Genomic DNA, 22,205 nt, shown 5'->3' on the forward strand with positions numbered 1-22,205 from the left:
CCACTGAATTTTCCAGATATTTTCTACTTGAACCACTACTTAACCTTTAGCTACCATACTCCTTGAGGTTGATTTTTGAAAGACATGCTATTTCAAGTCCTCTCAGTCCTTATATACCTTAATACAATGACATCACTACAGCATACTGAGCATGTGCCAACTGTAGAACTATTACATCACCATGCTAAGTACTAAGTATATGTAAACTAGAGGACCATTATATCATCAATCACACTGAATAAATTACCTGTTGTAAGTATCCCTGTTTCAAGCATACTTTTCCAGAGTTCTGGCCCTCCACAATTAGATGCTTGGCTGAAATCAATATCTTTGTTGTAGCAATCTAGCTGAGTAGATCCAGGAGCAACATGAGTAAAGGAGCAAGTAGCCAACTGATGTTCAAGGCTAGGAAGTTTCCTGACCATGAGAGCCATTCCAAAGTGGAAGTAAGTAGCTGTTTCAGGAGGTTGGGTCAGGTGCCATCTCATTAGGGATTTTTAAGCTGATGCTGACTGATCACCTTCCAACTCAAAAAATGCCAAGGGAACTTGGATTGTCTCCCAAAGCACTTTCCAGTTATGATGCTCAGTGAAGTTCCCAACTTTTGTCTTCATTTAAGCTAAGTTTTTTAAAGCAGTTTCTGGAATGTCCTGAAGATGAGACCCAGGTCTTGAACAGTTCTGACCTCAAGAGAGAAAACTAAGTGGTACAGTGGAAAAAGTGAGGAAAACGAGTGCAAATTAGGCCTCAGATACTTACTAGCTAAGGGACCTTGGTAAGACATTTAACCTCTGCCTAACTTAGTTTCTTTAACTGTAAAATGGGGATAAAAACAGTACTTACCTCCCAGGATTGTTGCAAAGATCAAATGAATATAAATGAGATAAAGTGCTCAGAAAAGTGCCAGGTACATAGTAGATGCTATATAAGTGATAGCTATCATCATCATCATCAATAATAATAATAATAAAAGAGAAAATGAAATAGGAAGATTGAAGTGGTGGGGAGAGACTTTGAGACGGTAACAGACAGAGACTGTCTTCCTTCTCCAAATAATTTATCCAAACATTAAATAAGACCATCCCAAGAAACAGATTCCTCTGAGCCAATATTCTTACTATTTCACCATTCAGAGAAGTGTCTCCTTATTCCTACTCTGGTTTCTCATCTCAAATTCTGATTTGATGAAACACTCTATTTAGAATTGTAATAATGATTAAATAAATGAATGAATGTCTAATAGCCAGCTAGTATATGCCACTGTCCTAAGTGCTAGGGATTAAAAGAAAAGGCAGACACGGTTCTGGCCATTAAGGAACTGGCACTCTTATTGGGAAAATAATGCATACAGGAAAATTCATTCATAGAACACATGGAAAGATGCAGAAAAGCTGAGGGGCAGAGACAGGGTAGATGGCAAGGTCTCAGGGTTCCTTGGCACACCAATAGGTCAGTCAAATGAAAATACATTTATTAAACATTTGCTATGGTCCGGGCACTGTACTGGAGTTATGAAGAAAACATCTCTGATCTCAAGAAGTTATCTGGTGAATGGGTTCGACTTCTATAAAACTTCAATTAGCTCAAACAAACAAAGATATATCCTGGATAAGTTAGGGATAAAAGCAGAAGAAAGGTACTAGCATTAACAAAGATCAGAAAAGTTTTCTTCAGAAGTCAGGGTTTTAGCTGAGACTTGAAGCAAGCCAGGGAAGCTAAGAGATGGAGATGAGGAGCAAGAGTAAATCAGGTTCCAATTCCAAAAGTCCGGAGGGTGTAAATGGATTATGGTTGTTAAGACCTAGAGGATGTTGGGAAGCAGTGGCAGGCAAGTGGTAAGGCCTGCAAGACTAAGGCAGTGGTGGCAGGGCAGGTGGTAAGGCTTAGAGAACACTAAGAAGCAGCGTCAGAGAAGTGTTAATGCTTGGGAGGAGTTCTCCATCTTACAGGAGGAACTGAGTCTATGACTCCCATTTTTATGACTCAGGGTTTTTAGAAGTCTAAGGAAACTGTGTCTCTTGGCTATTCTTTATTTAGCCCATGAAAGCTTGGCACCTAGTAGGCACTTGGTTGCTAAATGAATGAATGATATTACCTATTATCTAGGTCTTAGGCAAGTAGAGTGCGAGTGCCCCTTAGAGATTCCAGGTTAACTTTTCCTGACAGGGGTCCTCAAACGACGGCCCGTGGGCCAGATGCGGCAGCTGAGGACGTTTATCCCCCTCCCCCAGGGCTATGAAGTTTCTTTGTTTAAAGGCCCACAAAACAAAGTTTTTGTTTTTACTATAGTCTGGCCCTCCAACAGTCTGAGGGACAGGGAACTGGCCCCCTGTTTAAAAAGTTTGAGGACCCCTGGCGCTACACTATTGTTGTTGTCAGAATTGTATTATGTAATTTTAAATCATTTCTTACTTTCTGTGCCCACATTTGGGGTTTTTTTGACAGAGTGATTGGTCATTTCCTCCTCCAGCCCACTTTACAGATGAGAAAACTGAAGCAAACAGTGTTAAGTGACTTTCCCAGTGTCTGAAATTAGATTTGAATTCAGGAAGGTTGAGTCTTCTTGACTATCCACAGCACCACCTAGCAGCCCATGTCAGAGTCCTTCACTTCCATATGAAGGCCACCAGGTGGCTTGGTGAAGCAATGGGACTCACTAATCTACCAGTTAGTTCTCCAGCTTCCCTCTGGGGCCCTACCTGTGGGATGGATTTATGTGTCCCTTCTTCTGTCCCAGAGAAAGTCCAGAGACTGACCAAGTGATTGGAAAGACACACTCGCACACTCACACACACACTCACACACACTAACACATACACTCACAATCACACACACACAATCTCACACACACACACACTCACACACACAATCTCACACTCTCATACACTCACGCATGCACACACACACAATCACACACATACAGACACACACTCGTACATACACACACACACACACACACACACACACACCCTACAACTCTGTTTGTACCTTTCCTTCTCAGTTATGGAACCTCATATTAGTATTAACCAAATCCTCGAAGCAAGGGCTGCTTCAAGGAGACGTGTGGGGTCAAGCCAGGGTGTGCTGATTCCTTCTTAGCAGGGCCACATCTCTGCACAGCTGCATATAGGCCCAGCCAGCTTGGTCTGATGTTCCTAATCAGCCAAGGTTCACTCAGTCTTCTGGGACTCAGACCCCACCGCCAACTCCTCAAACTGTCCAGGAACTGGGAGTTTCTGTGGTTCCTGCAGAGGCTCCGGCCAAATCCAGCTAGCCCCAGAGGTGTCTGCACTTCCCACAAATTAACCCTTAGGCTGGGCTCTTTCTTTAGATCTTGTGTTGTATCAGGAGGACCCCTGTTCTGCCCCAAATCTTGATTTTTCACCAGTCTATGTTCTTCCTGAGAGGCAAATTTATTCTGTTTGGGAGGGGAGGACTGGAAAGCTTGAAATTTACTGACCTACTCTGCCATCTTTTCACAATCCTCCTATTTACACCCTTCTAAAAGTCCCTCCCTTCAGTTTCCCCACCTCTCCAGAAGCTCAGATTTCTAAACTCCTCCAATTTCTTCAACCCAGATGAAATGAAGGCTCCAAAATTACCAGTCCTCCATCCTCATCTGTTTCCTCTGTATTAGTTCTGTCTTCCACACTCCATTTTTATGAGATAATTGTTCCTTTACATCATGGTCTGAATTTTAAATAGATTGATGAAGTTTCCTGGGGCATTTGTCCTCATTTGGCAGCTAAGTCTAAAATGAATGTGCAATGAATATTGCGGAAAGCTGAGTGTCTGGAGGTGAATCATCTTCTCTACTTTATGTGAGATCTGATGACCCACATTGCACCCACCATTTCCAGGGTTCCTGAGGGCAAAGCCCCAGCCAGCAGGGCAAGCTGGGACATGTACTTCATATTCCTTTTGAAAGCTTTGAAACTCTGGAACTTTCTTCTCCCTCTCTCCCCCTCCCTTTCCTAAAAATACCAATAGTCCTGGTGAGAAAGAAAACTTCAGAGATTTATTTTATAAATTAGATGAATTTGTCAGGATTAAAACTCCCATCATCTGGCCATTGCCAACTAGGATTTTTAGTAGCATGTCCATTTCACTCATGATGCAGACATATTAAGTGCTTGACAGTAAGGTCTCTAAATAGCTTCCCAGTTGTGAGAACTCTCTCTCCTCCACTCTGCCTACTGATTTCCCTGACTCCTTTTAATCCCACCTAATATTTCTTCTTTTGCTAGTAGGCTTCTATAATTCCTCTCATTTCAAGTAATTTCCCTCCCTTAATTATTTCCTATTTAGTCTATATGTAGCTTGTTTTATACCATTTGTTTTCCTATTGTTTCTCCCATTAGATCATAGGCTCTTTAAGGGCAGAGAATATCTTTTGCCATGTTTTGAGTCCCCAGTTCTTTGCACAGTGTCTGGCATATTAGCCACTGACTAACCTCTCATGACATGACTCTTACCCACCTAACTCTCACTGGGCTGGAGAAGTGAACAAAAAATAAGTCAGAGTTAGAAAACAATCAGTACCACTAAGAGCACAAGATGTATATATTTTTCGATTTATGAAATGGAAAATAACAAAGTTATTTCCATAGCTGAGATCTGCAATCTTATATTTTTCTAGAGTTCTAAAACTCCTTTGGCAATGACTGATGATACTGATGGACTCAACATTGTAAAATGTAATAAATTAAATATCTGGGATTATAAAGGGGACCATTTCTGTTGAAATAGGGATTCGATTTTTCCCCATCCAAGTTCATTAAGAACTTAGTTGAGAAATATCCTCAGTGGCCCCAAGTTGCCTCCATTTAGCCCACTTCAAAAGCTTAGGAGCTGTTCATAGATCCAGTCCCATATCAGGAAGCTGTTCTGCTCCCCAAATTCAAAGGCAAGACATCAGGAGGCAGATAAGAGCAACAACGAGCAATTATTAAGTGTTTACAGTGTACCAGGCATTGTGCTAATTGATGGGGTTGTATAGACGTGGGCAAAAAATATCCAATCCCTACCTTCAAGCAGCTTACATTGTAACAGGGGAAGATAAAACATCAAAAACAAGCTGAAAAACTGGAAAAGGGTAGAAAGAGGGAAGTGAAGATATCCACATCAGGGAATGGTGTTTCGAAATCCAGAAAGTCAAATGTCTGATAAGGACAGAAATGAATGTGCAATGAATATTGCAGAAAGCTAAGTGTCTGGAAGTGGGTCATCTATATTTTGTGGGCCTGAACTGGAAACCTGAAATGGAAAGATGAAGAGGAAGATATGCAATCCAAAAACTAGGTACATCTGATATATTTTGCTTTCTACTTCCCCATTCAAATAAATATCCACTTATTCCTACCTCAAAGTCTGATGAAAAACCTTCTGCAATACTTTTTTATTTGCTTACTAAATAGCAGCTTTTTATTTTCAAAATATTCATATATAGAAGCTTCTTAATTTAACATGATCGAAATTATCCATTTTGCATTTCATAATGTTCTCTAGTTCTTTTTTTCTCATGTAAGCACAGATTTCTTTACCTCTTTGTGTAAAGACCGCATTAGCACCCTAGATACTTTAGAATCAGCCTGAGTCAGGATCAGCAAAAGTCCTTGATCTTTATTCTTTTTGGACGTGAACTGAACGGAGTGGCGATATGAAGTGGGAGCAAACCAATATGCCAGGAATGCCTCTGGTTTTCTCACTCTACCCACCCAATCCTCCACCCAATCTCCTACACAACAGATCAAGCCTGCAGTGTAGTGGGCAGGGCCATTCTTTCTCCAAGCATATACTGATAGAGTATCGTCCAATCGGTAATTAGCCTTAAGTGCTCTGATCTCAGTGCATCTGCTCAGTTTCAGCCCATTACATCTTTGTCATTGCCCCCTCTCTTTTATTTATTTTGCTTTCCTGATTAACTAGTTCTCTACTTATTTCCCTAGGGGGGTTGTTCCAAATGTTCTGTCTATTCAATCTCTCCTAGCATGTATCAATGAGATATTTAAGAAGCCCTGCTTACAGGTTCAGGGGATATAGGATCACAAAGAGTTGGAAAGGCCTTAGAAAGTTTGCTACTTGAACCAAAAGAACATAGTACACAGCAACAACAAGATTATGTGATGGACTTGACTCTTTTCAACAATTCAAACCAATTTCAACAGACTTGAGATGGAGAGAGCTATCCTCATCCTGAGGGAGGTTTATAGGGACCGAATATGGATTACACCTTTTTTTCACCTTTTTTGTTGTTGTTGTTTGCGTGTTTGTTTCTCTCTCTCATTTTTTCCCTTTTTGATCTTATTTTTCTTGGGCAGCATGATACATGTGGAAACATGTTTAGGAGAATTGCACACGTTTAGCTTATATTGGATTACTTGCTATCTGGGGGAGGAGGGGGTAGGTGGGGAGGAGGAAGGGAGAAAAATATGGAACATAAAGGTTACACAAGGGTGAATGCTGAAAACTATCTTTTGGTGTGTTTTGAAAAATAAGAAGCTATTATGAAAAAAAGAAAGTTAATTACTTTGGCCTCTTAAAAAAAAATAGATGAGGAAACTGAGGTCCAGAAAGGTCCTGTGACTTATCAGGTTCATAAGGCTTAAGGACTGGTATTGGAACCTGGGTAAAACCTGAGAAAAATCCAGGTTTTTCCCTCCTATAATGAAACAGTCATTCCCCTGAAGAAACATTTTATTTAGGGAGAATAGGAATAGGGACAGATCTATCATGCAAGTATATTTAAATTAGATAGATACACAGTAATTTTGAGGAGAAAGGCAGTGGTAGCTGAGGGGAAGAAGGAGGCTTCAGGCAGAAGGAGGCATTTGAATTCAGCTTTGAAAGAAACTAGGCAGGAGACAGGGCAAACCAGGCATGAGAAACATCCTGGACTACCTATATGGGCAAAAATGTTTGTGGCAGCCCTTTTCATAATGGCTAGAAACTGGAAATTGAAGGGATGAACATCTGTTGGAAAATGGCTAGGTAAATTGTGGTATATGAATGTTATGGAATATTATTGTTCTGTAAGAAAAGACCAGCAGGATGAATGCAGAGAGACTTGGAGAGATTTACAGGAACTGATGCTGAGTGAAATGAGCAGAACCAGGAGATCATTATATACTTCAACAACAATACTATATGAGGATCAATTCTGATGGACGTGGCCCTCTTCAATAATGAGAGGACCCAAATCAGTTCCAATTGATCAATGATGAACAGAACCAGCTACACCCAGCAAAAGAACACTGGGAAATGAGTGTGGACCTCAACACAGCATTTACATTCTTTCTGTTGTTGTTTGCTTGCATTTTTGTTTTTCTTCCCAGGTTATTTTTACCTTCTTTCTAAATCCGATTTTTCTTGTGCAACAAGAGAACTATATAAATCTGTACACATATATTGTATTTAAGATAAACTTTAACATGTTTAACATGTATGAGACTGCTTGCCATCTAGGGGAGGGGGTGGAGAGAAGAAAGGGAAAAGTTGGAACAGAAGTGTTTGCAAGGGTCAGTGTTGAAAAATTACCCATGCATATGTTCTGTCAATAAAAAGCTATAATAAAAAAAATTTTTTTTTAAAGAATTGTCCATCTGCTTATGGTTTTTGGTATAAATGGAGGAAAGCCATTAATTTACAGACAGCCATTATTTTTTATTTTTATTTATTTATGTTTTTAATTGTTTATTTTTTATATTTGCTTTTTTGTAATTAAGTATATTTACATTAGAAGTAGAAATTATATTCATAAATGTCTTTTTTTTTTTTTACTTCCTTGTAAATTGATCTTTGGTTTTCTGCTGCATATCTTACATTATCCCCCCCCCCCTTCATCCCCCAACCCCACCCCACTCCAAGCAAGCTACAGTTAAAAAAAGACATGTAGATATATATATATACATAGACACACTCACATTCACACACATCCCACATACACAGCCATGTCTTTTTTTTCCGCTGAGGCAATTGGGGTTAAGTGATTTGCCCAGGGTCACACAGATAGGAAGTGTTAAGTGTCTGAGGTCACATTTGAACTCAGGTCCTCTTGATTTCAGGGCTGGTGTTCTATTCACTGTGCCACCTAGCTGCCCTCTGCAGATTCTTTAATTAAATTCTGCTCCATAACTTACCTTGCTATTCCTTAATCTCCCCCCACCCAAGGATCCCTTCCTTGTTTTCTTCCCTCATCCTTTGCTTCCTCATCTGCCCATCCCACCCTCCTTTATTTCTTTAAAGATACCACTCTTCATTTTATATATGTACCATTGCCTATTGAAGCCATTCCTGATGTGAGAAGATTTTCAGAACTATGAGCCTTCCTCTGCCCTCTAATGACACTGTCTATTCTTCCTCTGTACCTCATTTGTATAACCTGATTATTATTTTTATCTTGATTCTGCCAATCTTTCTTTTAAGCTACCATATTGTTGATATGAATATAGTATACATTTTCCCATGTTAAAAAAAAACATAAACAGTTTGTCCATAATTAAATTCCTTAAAAATTGATCTTTCATATTGACTCTTATATGTTAAATTTTCTGTTAAATTCAGATTTAGTTGATAGAAAGTCCTGAAAATCTGCAAGTTCATTAAAGGCCCCTTTTTTCACTTTCAAAATTATAGGTAATTTTGCTTGGACATGATATATTTTGTCACAGGCATAGATCTTTTGTTTGCTGGTATATATTATTACAGGACCTGTGATCTTTTATTGTGGCTACTGATAAGTCCTGTATAATTCTAGTTGTAGTTCTAGAATATTTGATTTCTTGCAAAATTTTCTCTTTGATTTGAGGGTTTTGAAATTTGACAATAATATTCCTATGTGTTTTCCACAAAGGTTCTCTTTAAGGTGATAAGCAGAGGATTTTTTCTATTTCTCCTCCCATCCCTCCCTTTTCTATCACTTCAAGACAAATTTCTTCGATTATTTTTTTTGCATTATTGTGTCAAAGTTGTTGGTTTTTTTTTTTTTGTCACAGCTTTCAGGTAGTTCAATTTTTCTTATATTTTATCTTCTCAATCTGTTCTCCAGATTTGTTACTTTTCTTATAATGTTTCACATTCTGTTCTATTTTCTCTGTTTTATAGCTTCACTGGCTTTCCTTTTCCCAATTCTAATTTTCAAGGAGTTATCTTTGTCTTTAAGACTCTGTATTTCCTTTTCTGGTTTTGTAGAGGGCTAAAACTCCAAAAAGGTATGCTTGAATCAGACAACTGAGCACCTTCATTTTACAGATGAGCAAACTGATACCAGTGAAAGTGAAATGACTCTAAGGTCATATAGGCAACAGAGCTCAAGTTCAAATTCAAACCCAGGTCCTCTGACTCCAGAGCTAAAATTCTTCCCACTCCCCACATCGCCTCCTGAAGAGGAAAAAAAGACATGTATCACTCTCATTTCCTTAGGGAATTAGAGCATCTTTGGCATGAAATGACACAGACATAAACCTTCTGTCTCTTGATTTTAATGACCAGTTTCCCTTTGTTACAGGAAAAGGTTCAAGGGAGCAGGAGAAGGGGGACAACATTCAGTAATTTCTAGGATATAAAACCAAAAGCTGTTAATTATTTTTAATGCTTTATTTGAAGAGAACAATATGGAAACTTTATATGACCAGTACCTATCGCATTGCTATGCATACAGTGGATGCTTAATCACTTCTTAAAGTGAATCAAGGTCAAGTGAGTAGACAGGACAAGTTCATTTCTGAAGGAAGACACTATTCCCAACAAAGAACAGAAACTGTTTTGCGTTCTACCTTCCAAGGTCCCTTCTGATGCAGAATATCTGATATCTGATGCTCACGGAGGCTGGCTAGCAGAATGGTTACAGATCTGGCCTCAGAGACCAGAAGACCTAGGTTCAAGGTCTATCTCTGGCCATCCTGGCAGGGTCACCCTGGACAAAACACTGCAGCTAAGCTTGCTCCGGTAACTCCCTGAGACCAGTTACTAATACTAGAGGTAGACTTGAAGACTGTATCAGGTGTTCCCTTCCTCCACAAAATCAAAGATGTCATTAAGGAAGAAATCATAATGCCTTTAATGCATAATCTCAGGTGACTTTCACAACACCCTTGTGAAATTGGTGCCGATGATATTATTTTCTTCATTTGCAGAAGTGGAAAAATTAAAGGGACTTCTTCCTGGTTGCAAGGCTCAGGAAATCAGTGTCACGGGAAGGATTTAAAACCAGATCTGATTCCTGATCCCAAATTCAACACTATTTATTTTGTCAAGATTTGCTTTGAGCCCCTCTCCTAGGACAGAGGTTTTGTGATCATTCAGTTGAGATACAAGAACATGAAGGATAATTCTGACTCCCCCTTAGGGGATAGACTGAATATATGCCTTGTAAGAAGGAGGTTAGAATATAGGAGGAACCTTCAGAATCAGAGTAAATTCAAGTCACTTACTAGGAACATAGGATCATTATGGATCTAAATTTGGAAGGGATTTCAGAGGTAACCCATTCACTTCATCAATGAGTAAACTGTGTTTACTTCTATCCTCCTCTTGGCTCAAGATTCCCTCATGTGAGGATAGTAAGTGGTGCTATGTCCCTTCCAGGATCTGCTTCCCCTGGCTGACCTCTGAAATGGTATATTTGATGACAAGAGAAAGGTTGGCTCAGGGACAGCTTCTCCAGGCTTCAGCCTTGGCTCCCTTCAGCGGGGGAGGAATCCAAGCTTGTAGATGGGAGGCACAGTGCCCACTCCACTCTCCCTGGGAGTGAGGTCAATGCTGGCAGGAACCATGGAGGAGCTCAGGGAGAAGTTCTGTAGGATGGTGGTGAGGAAGAGGAAAAGCTCCATCCGGGCAATGCCCTCCCCCAGGCAGACTCGCTTTCCTAAGGATGCAGAGAGGAGTGTCAGGGAAGCCGTCCCAAGGGGACCCCACTTCCCAAAAACCATCTTAGAAATGCACAAGAGACTTGTTCACCAGAACCAGATGAAAATAGCAACATCAATGTTTTCTTCCAATTCCCACAGTATCAGAGGGTGAGAACTAGAAGATGTCATCACCCATCTATTGAAACCTGTCACTTAACAAGGATGGAAACTGAGATATGGGAAGGTCAAGTGACTTTGGTTGCCATTTCTCCAGCTGGAAGGGACCTTGGAGGTCATCTGGTTCATGTTTCTCATTTACACATGAAGAAACTGAGGCTGAGAGAAAGAAACTTGCCCAGGCTCTCTCTGGGGGAAAATGAGAGAACTGGGACTTGAGCCAGCAACCAAGTCTATGGTCTCCAGTGCCTATATACAAATTAGCTATGTATGAAAAAAAAAAAACAGAGGGAGCCAGAGAACCCAATACAAGGAGGCAAATTTTGATCTCATGAGTAAACTAAGGCTTGGAAAGACTCAATGTATAATCAAAAATACAATATCAGACAGGTAGGTGTATCATATTCCAAAGGAGCAGAAGAGACAGCAGAGGGGCTGCTAGATGAATTCATGTGAGAATATTCAGGAAATAAAGTAGAGAAGCAGGGTGGAGGAGGGCAGTTGGATGAACATCAGCAGAGAGAAAAATGATTAATTTCCTCTGCAAAATTCTCCCCTTGGATACCTTGGTGAAGATTTGGTTTGTTGTCCTTCATGCTCAAAAAAATGCTAAAATAATATTACTATGTTAGCTTCAAGGTACAGTGTGTCCAACTAAGGTTGATCAGGCCAATAAGCCCTTGTAAGGCTCTAGCACAGGATGGGCACAAATAGACCCTATGAACATTTGGAGGGGAGGTGTCTAATTTTGTGTATCTCACATTTCTTTGGAGCTTTTTGCTTTTGCTGACAGAGCTATGATAAAGGATAGATTGGCAAAGGAAGAGAAATAGAAAGAGAGATATATTTATAGTATATATCTTATGATATATGCATCCTATATTATATTTCTATATAAATATAAAAAAGATACAGTTTGTATGAAGGGAACATCTGAAGATAGTGGGGTTTCAGGTTGTCCAACATCCCCCATCTTTCTCAATAGCCTCTCAGCTTCTAGAGACAGCCTAGGGCTGGTTGATTTTAACTGATCCTTGAGGAAAGGGGGGGGGAGAGACGGGGGTCTCTATGGGCCTTGGGATTAGTGCTTACCTGAAGAAAAGGGAATAAAAGCCTCACTCTTCTTCAGAGATCCTTGAGTATCCAAGAAATGATTGGGGTCAAAGTCATAAGGCTTCTCAAAGTACTTGGGATCATGCAGGACTGTGCTCAGGAGAGGGTACACTTCAGTGCCCTGCCATGAGAGGGGAGAGTCACCAGAAACAGAAAGTGAACTCCAGGAAATCTTCCCCATCACCCACGGAGAGACTATCAGGACCCTCCAGAGCCTGCTCATAAGGCAAGGCCAAGAGCCAAGGGCATCATGAGTAATAATATTTGCAGGGATGCTGGGCCAAGTCACAAGTCACCATAGACACCAGGAGACCAGCTCATCCTGAGGCACGGCAGAGCTTAGACCCTTGGAGAAGGAGGCAGAGATAAGATTGCCCACCAGTTTTCATTCACCAATAAAGGCTGGAGTCTGGGATTATATAATCACTGGCATATAGTTAGTTTTCTAATCTAATCACCTTGTTGTAGAGATGAAGAAACTAAGGCAGCATAGAGAAGTGATGTTTTCTCTCAACATTTCTCTCATTCTCTCCATATACAAAGTGGATACAATTTTGTTGTCAATTTTTCTTCTCTCCAAACTTCAATTTTTTTCCCTATAAAACACATGCCTTGGCATAGAGCTCCAGGGACCCATCAGTGTCAGCACACTACCTCGTCTTCTGTACGGGTTCTTAGAATGCCAGTGGCCTACTTTCAATGTTCTTTTTAATCCTGGAAATCTTTACTGAATAACTCAAGAACCCTCTCTTTGTTCTAAGTTTCCTTCGCTTGGCATTTTCTGGCCCATGTACTCAGAACCCTTAGAACACTAATGTCTTATTTTCTATGTTCTCATTGCCTTCCAGGTTTGACATTCCATGTCCTAAGGGACACAGGCAGGTCCCCTCAACCTAGAATGGAGTCGTCTGGTTGTGGGTTCCAGGAGATCTTGAGTTCTTTTCCATGAGTTAGAAGTGAATAGCTCAAAAGATCCTCAAATTGCTATTGGTTTTACCTTGGGAATAAGGTAGCCCCTGAAGGAAGTATCCTGGGTCACACAATGGGGTACACCCAGAGGGATGAGGTCACTGAATCTCTGGATCTCATGGATGACAGCATCTGTATATGGCATTTGGAGTCGATCTTTGAGCTCTGGAGGACGATCCCTCCCAATCACCTGGTCAATCTCATCCTGGACTTTCTCTGGAGAAGAGGAAGGGACACATAAACCCACTTCATAGGAAGGAGCACAGAAAGAAAACCGTGTGTATATATGCACATGTGTGTGTTTATACATGTATATATGTATGTGCGTGAACACATATGTGCATATACATGTGTGTAGGTGTGTGTAGACATATTTTACATAACTGAGTGAATGTATCCATTTAGATGGCCACCAGAATAGCTTTGAGGAACCCTTGGGTGATTGCTTCCCACAGGGAAAGTTGAAATGTATCCAGAACAGAGGACACAGTCAGGGAAAGTATCCTATATTCCTTACTCCTTGAAGGAGAAGGACCCCTTCTCAGAGTCCTTTGCCAGACATGGAGGTTTGGGAACTGAAGCTAAAGAAAACTTCTCTAGCCTAGCTTCTTGTTGCCAATTATAACAGGCGCCCTCCCACCACCCAGACTCGCCTCTACTCAAATCCTTTGCTTGGTTCCAATCTCTGGGTAGAGGAGCCATGTAGCTGCCCCCATTACCCACCTGCCACCCAGGGGTATTTGAGGAGCATGAGGCAGCCATAGCGCAAGGTGGTGCTGGTTGTCTCAGTCCCAGCAAAGAATAGTGACAAGACAGTGAGGATGAGGTTTTTGTAGTGGAACTCAGTGCTAGGGTCTCCCTTTTCCTAGAGGAAAAATAGGAGGAAAACAGGGAGAAAGAATGAGGAAGAGAACATGGATTATCCCTGGAACCTCTCCTTCCATATGCCTGAACCCCTTCTTCTCACCTCTCTCATTAAGGCTAAGTCTCTTGGTATTTGGTTCTCTCTAAATAATTCCATTTAAATAACTCCAACTCTCTCTCTGTCCTTTCCTTTCCCTTTTTTCATTTTTTGTCTCTCACTCCTTCTGTCCCTCTGCTCACATTCTCTTCCTCTCTCTCCTTCCATCTGTCTGTTACTCTCACCCACTCTTTCTGTCTTTTTTTTTTTTTTTTTTGGTTCTTGGACTCTCTTTGCTGTCTTCACACACACACACACACACACACACACACACACTCACACACACACACACACCCCATAACCCTCTCTATCTCTTCTCTGGTTTTGTCCCTTCCTCCTCTCATCTCCCATTCTGTTCATCTTTCTCTGTCTCCCTCCTTTTCTGTCTCTTTTTTCTTCACCTGTGGACCTTTTATTTCTAATCTATAGTTCTAGGGCAGGAAAGGATGTTAGAGGATATCTAATTCAAATCCCTCAGCTTCCAAACGAGGAAACTTGTAGAGGGCCACTATTGAATAAGTCCATGTATAGGAAGAGTCTGGTCCAGGTATATTACTTGAGACCTACTCTTCCTAAACATGGATTCATTCAATACCGGTCCTTTACAGAAACTGAGGTCTACAAAAGACAAGTGACTTCTCTTTGGTTACACACATAGCAAATGATCAAGGTGGAATTTGAACCAAACCCAATCCTCTTTGCACTGAACCACACTGCCTCTCTCTCGCGGTTCAATTCACCTGGCAATTGTTGTGCCTACTGGTGTGAAAGACATCTTGCCAAATGCTGAGAACAGAAAGACAAAAACAAAACCATCTCCTTGGAGAGTTTAGGTTCTACTTGGAGACAAAGGGAATATAGTGCAGACACAAATAAATAAAACCAAAGGTCTTCATACAAAGTACTGTGAAGTACTTTCAAGAAGGAGATGCAATGAACAGCTGGAATCAGTAGGAAAGCCCTCATGTAAGAAGTAGTTTCTGAGCTGGGATTGAGGCAAATCAAGGATCTATAAGGCAGAAGAGCAGAGAGATGGCATTCCAGCCATGGGGCACAGATTTGCAAAAGCAAGGAGGCAGGATATGGAATCTCCTGTGAGCATAAAGAGGAGAGCTTGAAGGCCAGTTGGGCTGGAATAGGAAATTCGAAGAGGAACCATGTAAGAAATAATTGAAAAGACAACCTGATTATGTGGGCTTTAGGTGCCAGACCGAGGTTTGTTTTGTTTTGTTTTACTTTATTCTAAGAGCAATTAGGGAGTCCGTGAAGGTTCTTGAAGAGAGGACTGAAGTAATCACTTCTATGTTTAGGACTAATAATTTAGCAGGTAGGAAGGCCCATTAGATTGTAAGCTCCTTGAGAGCAGGAATTGCATTTTTGCCTTTTTTTTGCATCCCCAGTGCCTCACATAAAATGGGAATTTGATAAAAATTTCTGGAGTGAATGACGGACTGGAAACTAAATTAAAGAGGAGGGAAATTGTAGCAGGGAGTTTAGTTAACCAGTTATTACACTAAACTAGGTACGAGGTAATAAGAGCTTGAAATAAAGGCCATGTGATGTTGTACTAAGTTGCCATTGAGTTGCCAGTGAAATGAGAAGACTTGAAACCTGATTGGACAAGGGGCACAAGGGTGTATTAAGGGTCAAACCCAACCCTGAAGTTCCAAAGAGGAATAACTAGGAAGTGGTGATGCCATCAATAGAAACACTGGAGAGTGGAGGATGAATAGATTGGGAAGAGGGAGGAGGGAACTTGAGATCCATATATACATATATATATATATATATATATATATATATATTCATTCTTTCATTCAATAAACATTTATTAAGCACCTACTATGTGTCAAGCATTATGCTAAATATTTCCAATATTTTACTTCCAAAGAAGTAAAACACAGTCCCTGTCCCCAAGGTGCTTAAATCTAGTTGGGGAGCCGATCGATCTAAGGTGCCTCTGGATCACAGCTGCAGGAGCTGTCCAGCAGGCACTTGAGACTGAAGCTTTCAAGAGAAATGGAGGCTCCATAGATTCTCTATACAGAAGTACTTATTAACCTGGAGAGGGTAGCAGGGGTCCTCAAACTACAGCCTGCGGGCCAGATGGGCAGCTGAGGACGATTATCTCCCTCCCCCAGGGCTATGAAGTTTCTTTATTTAAAGGCCCACAAAACGAAGTTTTAGTTTTTACTATAGTCCGGCCCTCCAACAGTCTGAGGGACAGTGAACTGTTCTCCTATTTAAAAAGTTTGAGGACCCCTGGGGCAATGGATCACTAAGGGAGGAGAGAGAGAAAGAGAAAGGGGATGGAAGGACTTGGGATAGAACCTTGGGAAAACCTTGTCTCTTTTCCCCTTCACTGTGATCATCATCCCTGCTTCCTTTTCCAACACTTGGCATTTCTGCCTCTCATTCTTTATCTTCCTTCCCTTCTATACCTCTTTTTGTCAAAATTTTTTGGTCTCTCTTGTTATTTCTGTCTCTGCCCCACAAAGTATTCTGTCTCTGTATCTTTCTTTCTCTCTCTATCTCATACACACACACACACACACACACACACACACTCATTATAGCAGTACTTGGAGAAGAGGAAATGGATTACCCACCTTTTCCATACGGAGCAGGTACACATCAATGAAGTCTCGGGGGGCACTGGGGTCCAGGCTCTCTTTGTGCTTCTCCACACTGTCAGCAATGTAGTCATTGATGATTGTCAAGTTGCTGTAAGCACGCCGATGGGGACCAGGAAAGAACTTCAGGAAACCTGAAAACAGCTCAAACAACTAGTATGGAGGAAAGAAGAAAGAGAATAAAATAAGCCTTTGGACTCATATAGACCCAGGACTCTTTCAAGCCTGAGCTCCCCTCCACCTGTCCCAGCCCCATTGTCATTCCTGCAATGTTCCTGCTCCCTCAATCCTCCTCTTCCTTGTGCTTACTCCTTTCTGTGTCATTATTTATTTCTCTGTTTTCTTTTCTTTCTGTCCTCCCCTCCCTATGTCCCTGTATCCTTTCTCCATATCCTTGTGCTCTGATGTCCTACAATGTCCTCTATTCTTCTCTCTCCTCCTCTATTCTCCTTCCCCCCCCTCCCTGTGACCCCAAACCCCACCTGGCCCCAGGTAGAGCTTGTGAGAGCAAATGTTTCATTGAATCTGTTCAGCAGGTCTTGGAACTGGTCATCATGATAGGAGAAGCGTTCACCAAATACAATGGAGCAGATGATGTTGGCCGTGATGGAATGAAAGAGGAAGGTGGGGTCCAATAGGGCTCCTGGGGAAAGGAGAGAATGGAAAAGGAATGAAAGGAATGGGAAAGGAGTGGAGAGAAAGGTTCAGGAAGTCAGTGGGAAGCTCATGTCTCCTATCTCTGCTTCTTTGTTCCTCTTTATTTCCCATTTCTTCCTTATTCCATGTTTCTGTCTCTGTAAACTTGCTATGCTTCTAAGATTGTACCAACACCCACCACTATTCCCACCCCAACTCAGCATCTGGAGAATGAAAGCTCCTTCCCTCCCCCAGAGGCTAGCCCCATTTAGGCTTCCCCAGTGGTCAGGTTCTGTTTTTTCCTTTCCTAACTTCTGTTTTGAGGCCAATTTCTGCAGCTCTCAGTGTGTCTCTATATATAATTCTCTCTTTCAATATTTCTCCCTGACTATCTCTCTATCTCTGTTTCTAGTTGTGACTGCGTCCTTTTTCTCACCCTGGGATTTCCGCAGCTCCTCAACCAGGCACTGAGCCTCCTCTTGGATCCGTTCTTCAATGCTTCTTTTCCCCATCCCAAAATCCCGGAGAGTGGCCAGAGAGAATCGGCGCAAAGTCTTCCACGTATGACCATTGGCAAAGATAACCCCTAAGGGCAAAAATGGATGGTGTTTGGGATCCTGCCCTACTCACATCCTGCCTTCCTCAGATCTCTCCTCTCTTGATTTCTTACTCCTCCATATTCTCATTTGTTTTCTCTGTCCATCCCAATCCCCCTCACTTTACCTTCAACCCCTATCTGTCTCCTTCTCTGATTCTCAGTCTGAAGTCCCTCTTGCCTCAAGTTTTACCACCACTTTATGCCTTTTCCCCAAATGCTGCCATAGCCTGACTCACTCACCCTGCCCCTGGAAGACTGAGTGAACCATGGCGATGGGTCCTCGGCCACTGAACTCCTCAGCCTTCTCCACCAGGGCCTCCTTCACAGCCTCAGGCCCACATAGCACAACCACAGGTCGGGAACCCAGATAGATGGTAAATACATCCCCATATTTGTCCCGAAGCTAAAGAAAAAAACCCCACTTCATTAGATCCCAACTGACACATTGCATCCCCCTTCATCTAATGGAGGAGGATGTATTTAAAACAGCCTGAACACCCCTTGTGGCAATAACCTTCTAAGTTCTGTGTTCTAAAGTCCCCCCTCAACAGCTTTGGCATTCCATGTGTTAAGATTTCTCCTAATTTTGAACACTCTGGGTTCCAAGATCTCTTCCAGCTCTGATATTTTATGATCTACATTCAAAGAACCCATCTAAGTCTGGCATTCTATGTTTTAAATATCCTTCCAGCTCTGATATTCTATGCTTCTAAGATGATATCTAAAACCACCACCACCACCATCTCAACCTGACAATTCAGCATCAGAGATCAAGAAATTCTCCTCCTCCAGGATTTAGCTCAATGCTTCTCTAATAGTCAAGTAAGAATAAAATAGTAGAGCAGTGGAATAGAGTAGGCATGTAGTACACACTAGCAATTGACTAGAGTAACCTCATGTTGGACAATTAAAGATCTAAGTTTGGGCAATAAGAACTCGCTCTTTGGTGGAAATTACAGGGAAAATTGAAAAGTAATCTGGCAGAAACTAGACATAGATCAATATCCTATAACATTTATCAAGATAAATTCAAAATGGATGTATGACTTAAACATAAAGAGAGATATCATAATTGAATTGGAGAGCATAGAAAATATTACCCATCAGATTTCTGAATCAGAGAATAATTCATGAATAAACAAGACACAGAAAACATTATGAAATGTAAAATTAATTCTTTTGATTACATTAAATTAAAAAGATGTCGGACAAATAACACTAATGTGGCCAAGATTAGAAGGAAACCAGATAATTGGGTGGTGGGTGGAGTTTTATAGCCAGTTCAGATAGCGCTTCATATCTCAAGTGCTGAGTCAAATTATAAGAATATCGATAAATCCCCAATTGATAACTGATCAAATGATACGAGCAGATCATTTTTAGAAAAAAAAAAAGGTATATATAATCATGTGAAAAATTACTCTGTCATTATTGATTAGAAAAATGCAAATTAAAAGAATTCGGAGGTACACTTCTCACACCTATCAGATTGGCTAAAATGGTAGAAGAATGACAGATGTTGAAGAGGACATGGAAAAATCAGGTCACTGAGCTGATCCAAAAATTTTGGAGAGCAATTTGGAATTATATCCAAAGAGGTATAAAACCGTCTATCCTTTGACTCAGCAATATCACTATTAGGTCTGCTTCTCAAGGTGATCAGAGAAAAGAGAAAATAATTTACATGCTTTAAAATATATATAGTAACACTTTGTGGTGGCAAAGCACTGAAAAGTGAGGGAATGCTCGTCAACTAGGGAATAAACATATTATAGCAAATGGATGTAATGGAATTCTATTGTTCCATAGCAGGTGGATTTCAGAAAAATCTGAAAATATTTACTGAACTGATGCTGAGGGAAGTAAGCAGAACCAAGAAAACATTGTACACAGAAACAGCAATACTGTGAAATGATCAACTTTGATACTTAGAGCTTCTCAACAATACAATGATTTAAGATAACTATAAAAGACTCATTATGGAAAATGCTATCTACAACCAGAGAAAAAACTATGGAGTCTGAATGTAAATCAAAACATACTATTTTTACCTTGGGGTTCTTTCTCATGATTTTTCCCTTTTGCTTTAATTCTTCTTTCGTAATATGAGTGATGTGGAAATACGTTTAATAGAAGTGTACATGTATAACCTATATAAGATTCCTTACCATCTTGGGGATGAGGGATAGAAAGCAGAGAGGGAAGGAGAAAATATTGAAAATCAAAATCTTATAAAAGTAAATGTTTTACATATTTAACATGCATTGGTCAATCTGCCATCTAGAGAAGGGGTGGGGAGAAGGAGGGGGAAAAGTTGCAACAAAAAGTCTTGCAATTGTCAATGCTGGAAAATTACCCATGCATATATCTTGTAAATAAAAAGCTATAATTTAAAAAAAAATGTTTAAACTATCTTTTAAAATATAAAAAGATAAATAAAACCAAAATATTTATAAGAGCTCTGTGATGGCAAAGCACTGGAAAGATCCCCATCAATCGGGGAGTGACTAAATAAACCGTGGTATGTGATTTTGATGGAATACTGCTGGGATTAAGAAATGACAAGCAGACAGGTTTAAGAAAAACTTGCAAAGACTTGTATGAAATAATGAATGCAGAGTAAAATAAGCAGAACCAAGACAATATTGTATACAGTAATAGCAATGTTATTTAAACAGTAAATAAACTATATTATCATTCAAACTAACTATAAAGGACTCAGAAAAAGAACTGATATATAGAAGTTACACACATATACATATATCTATAAATTTGGTCTTCTCTAATGGGGATTTGGAGTTCAAAATATAACAATGCAAGTAAATAAATAAACATTAAGAGAATCGATAAAACATTTAAAAGGAAAAGAAAAAAAAAAGAAATATTGAAGGCCCCTTCTTTTCCTTTTCCCTCCCTTCAAAGTACCTTGTTCCTGGATCCCCCTACCAAGGAGTCAGAGTTGAGGGACAGAACTCTTGTGAGCATCCCTGGTGGATAGTGAGGACAGTACAGAATCTAGATGTTACTGTGTCCATCTCCACATCACCCCCACCCCCATTCCTAGGCAAGGTACTGAGGGAGGTCTAGTAAACAATACTTTTTTTAGCTTCCCTTCCATCCTTCACCTTCTTCACCAGAGGAAAATGGAAGCTTTAAAAAACCCAGAAAAATGCAAGCCCTGACTTCCCCTCCCTCTAAAAGATCACAACGTACCTGTGCTGTTTTGTTTTATTGTGTTTTAAGAAGCAGGAACAGAGGGAAACTGAATAAAACCCAATAAACTCTTCCAGGCTATCAGTTCCGATACCCACATACCACCCTGAATGATAAATCTCAAAAAAATATTTATCCCTCACCAAAGAGGAGGCAAAAAAGAAAATGACTGATTCAATCTTCTACCCATTCCACTTCCCCACTTCCCCATCGGAGAGTCCACTTCCTCTAGAAAGAATCCTACCCCTCTTTCCCATCATTGGCAATTATGAGTCATCCCAAAGCCCCTTTTCTTAGAGAATAGCCAAGAGGAACACTGTTTGGACAGCATCCCACAGGGATTGAGGAGGGGCCCAGAAAGTCCTCCCAGGGAGGGATTTTAGAGCATTGATTCCAAGATAAGGGAGTGAGGGGGGAAACATTCTGAGGACCCCAGGAAAAGCTCTAGAAGTTCCTTAGTCCCTCCACTACTTTCTTTCCAGTGAGTGATCTCAAAGCGTTCATCTCTCATCAGGAAGAGATCTTAGGGAAACTGAGGCAGACAGCATCCCTGCCACCTCCAATCACTCCCAGGGACCCAGGCACATTCAGCCACACAATCCTGCAGGTCCTCACCGCCAGAAAGGATTTCAGGAGGCCACGACGGTCCATCTGCAGCACGTTGCCCAGTAAAGGCAAAGGTCGAGGACCTGGGGGGAGGCGGCCTCTCCGGGAAGCGGGGGGACCCCGGGCCAAGAGGACCAGCAGCCCCAGAAGGGCGGTCAAAAGGAGGAGCCACACGGAATCCATGGCCGGAGCTCTGTCCGCTTTGCACCCTGGGGTGCAGCCTTTAAACCCCTTCCAGGAGCAAGGCTCCTCCCTCCCTCGGCCTCCTCCTCCCTTCCCACCCCACACCCAGCTCCAGCTCTTGCAGGTGACTGACAGCAGCTCCGCCTCCTAGGCCTCTCTGCCTTCCCAGATCCCTTCCTGCTCCCTGACCTCACCCCGCCCCCCCCATCTCCCGCCCATTGGCACACAGGGTATCTCCGGGTAATTGGATCCCAGAGTCTCTGCAACGT

The 22,205-nt window shown here is 41.2% G+C and overlaps 1 protein-coding gene across 1 annotated transcript; it reads right to left on the reverse strand.

Annotated features, from left to right (window-relative positions):
- Positions 1–10,522: 10,522 nt before the first annotated feature.
- LOC100931571 (cytochrome P450 2B4-like) lies at positions 10,523–21,987 on the reverse strand. The gene is made up of 9 exons (XM_023500019.2): positions 21,763–21,987; positions 18,175–18,337; positions 17,773–17,922; positions 17,183–17,343; positions 16,677–16,853; positions 13,830–13,971; positions 13,135–13,322; positions 12,117–12,258; positions 10,523–10,864 (listed from the first exon to the last, which is right to left on the reverse strand). The coding sequence occupies exons 1-9, from the start codon at positions 21,934–21,936 to the stop codon at positions 10,683–10,685; spliced, it is 1,479 nt and encodes a 492-aa protein (XP_023355787.2). The 5' UTR covers positions 21,937–21,987; the 3' UTR covers positions 10,523–10,682.
- Positions 21,988–22,205: the final 218 nt, after the last annotated feature.

Source organism: Sarcophilus harrisii, chromosome 3 (genome assembly GCF_902635505.1).
Source record: "Sarcophilus harrisii chromosome 3, mSarHar1.11, whole genome shotgun sequence".
Lineage (NCBI taxonomy): Eukaryota > Metazoa > Chordata > Mammalia > Dasyuromorphia > Dasyuridae > Sarcophilus > Sarcophilus harrisii.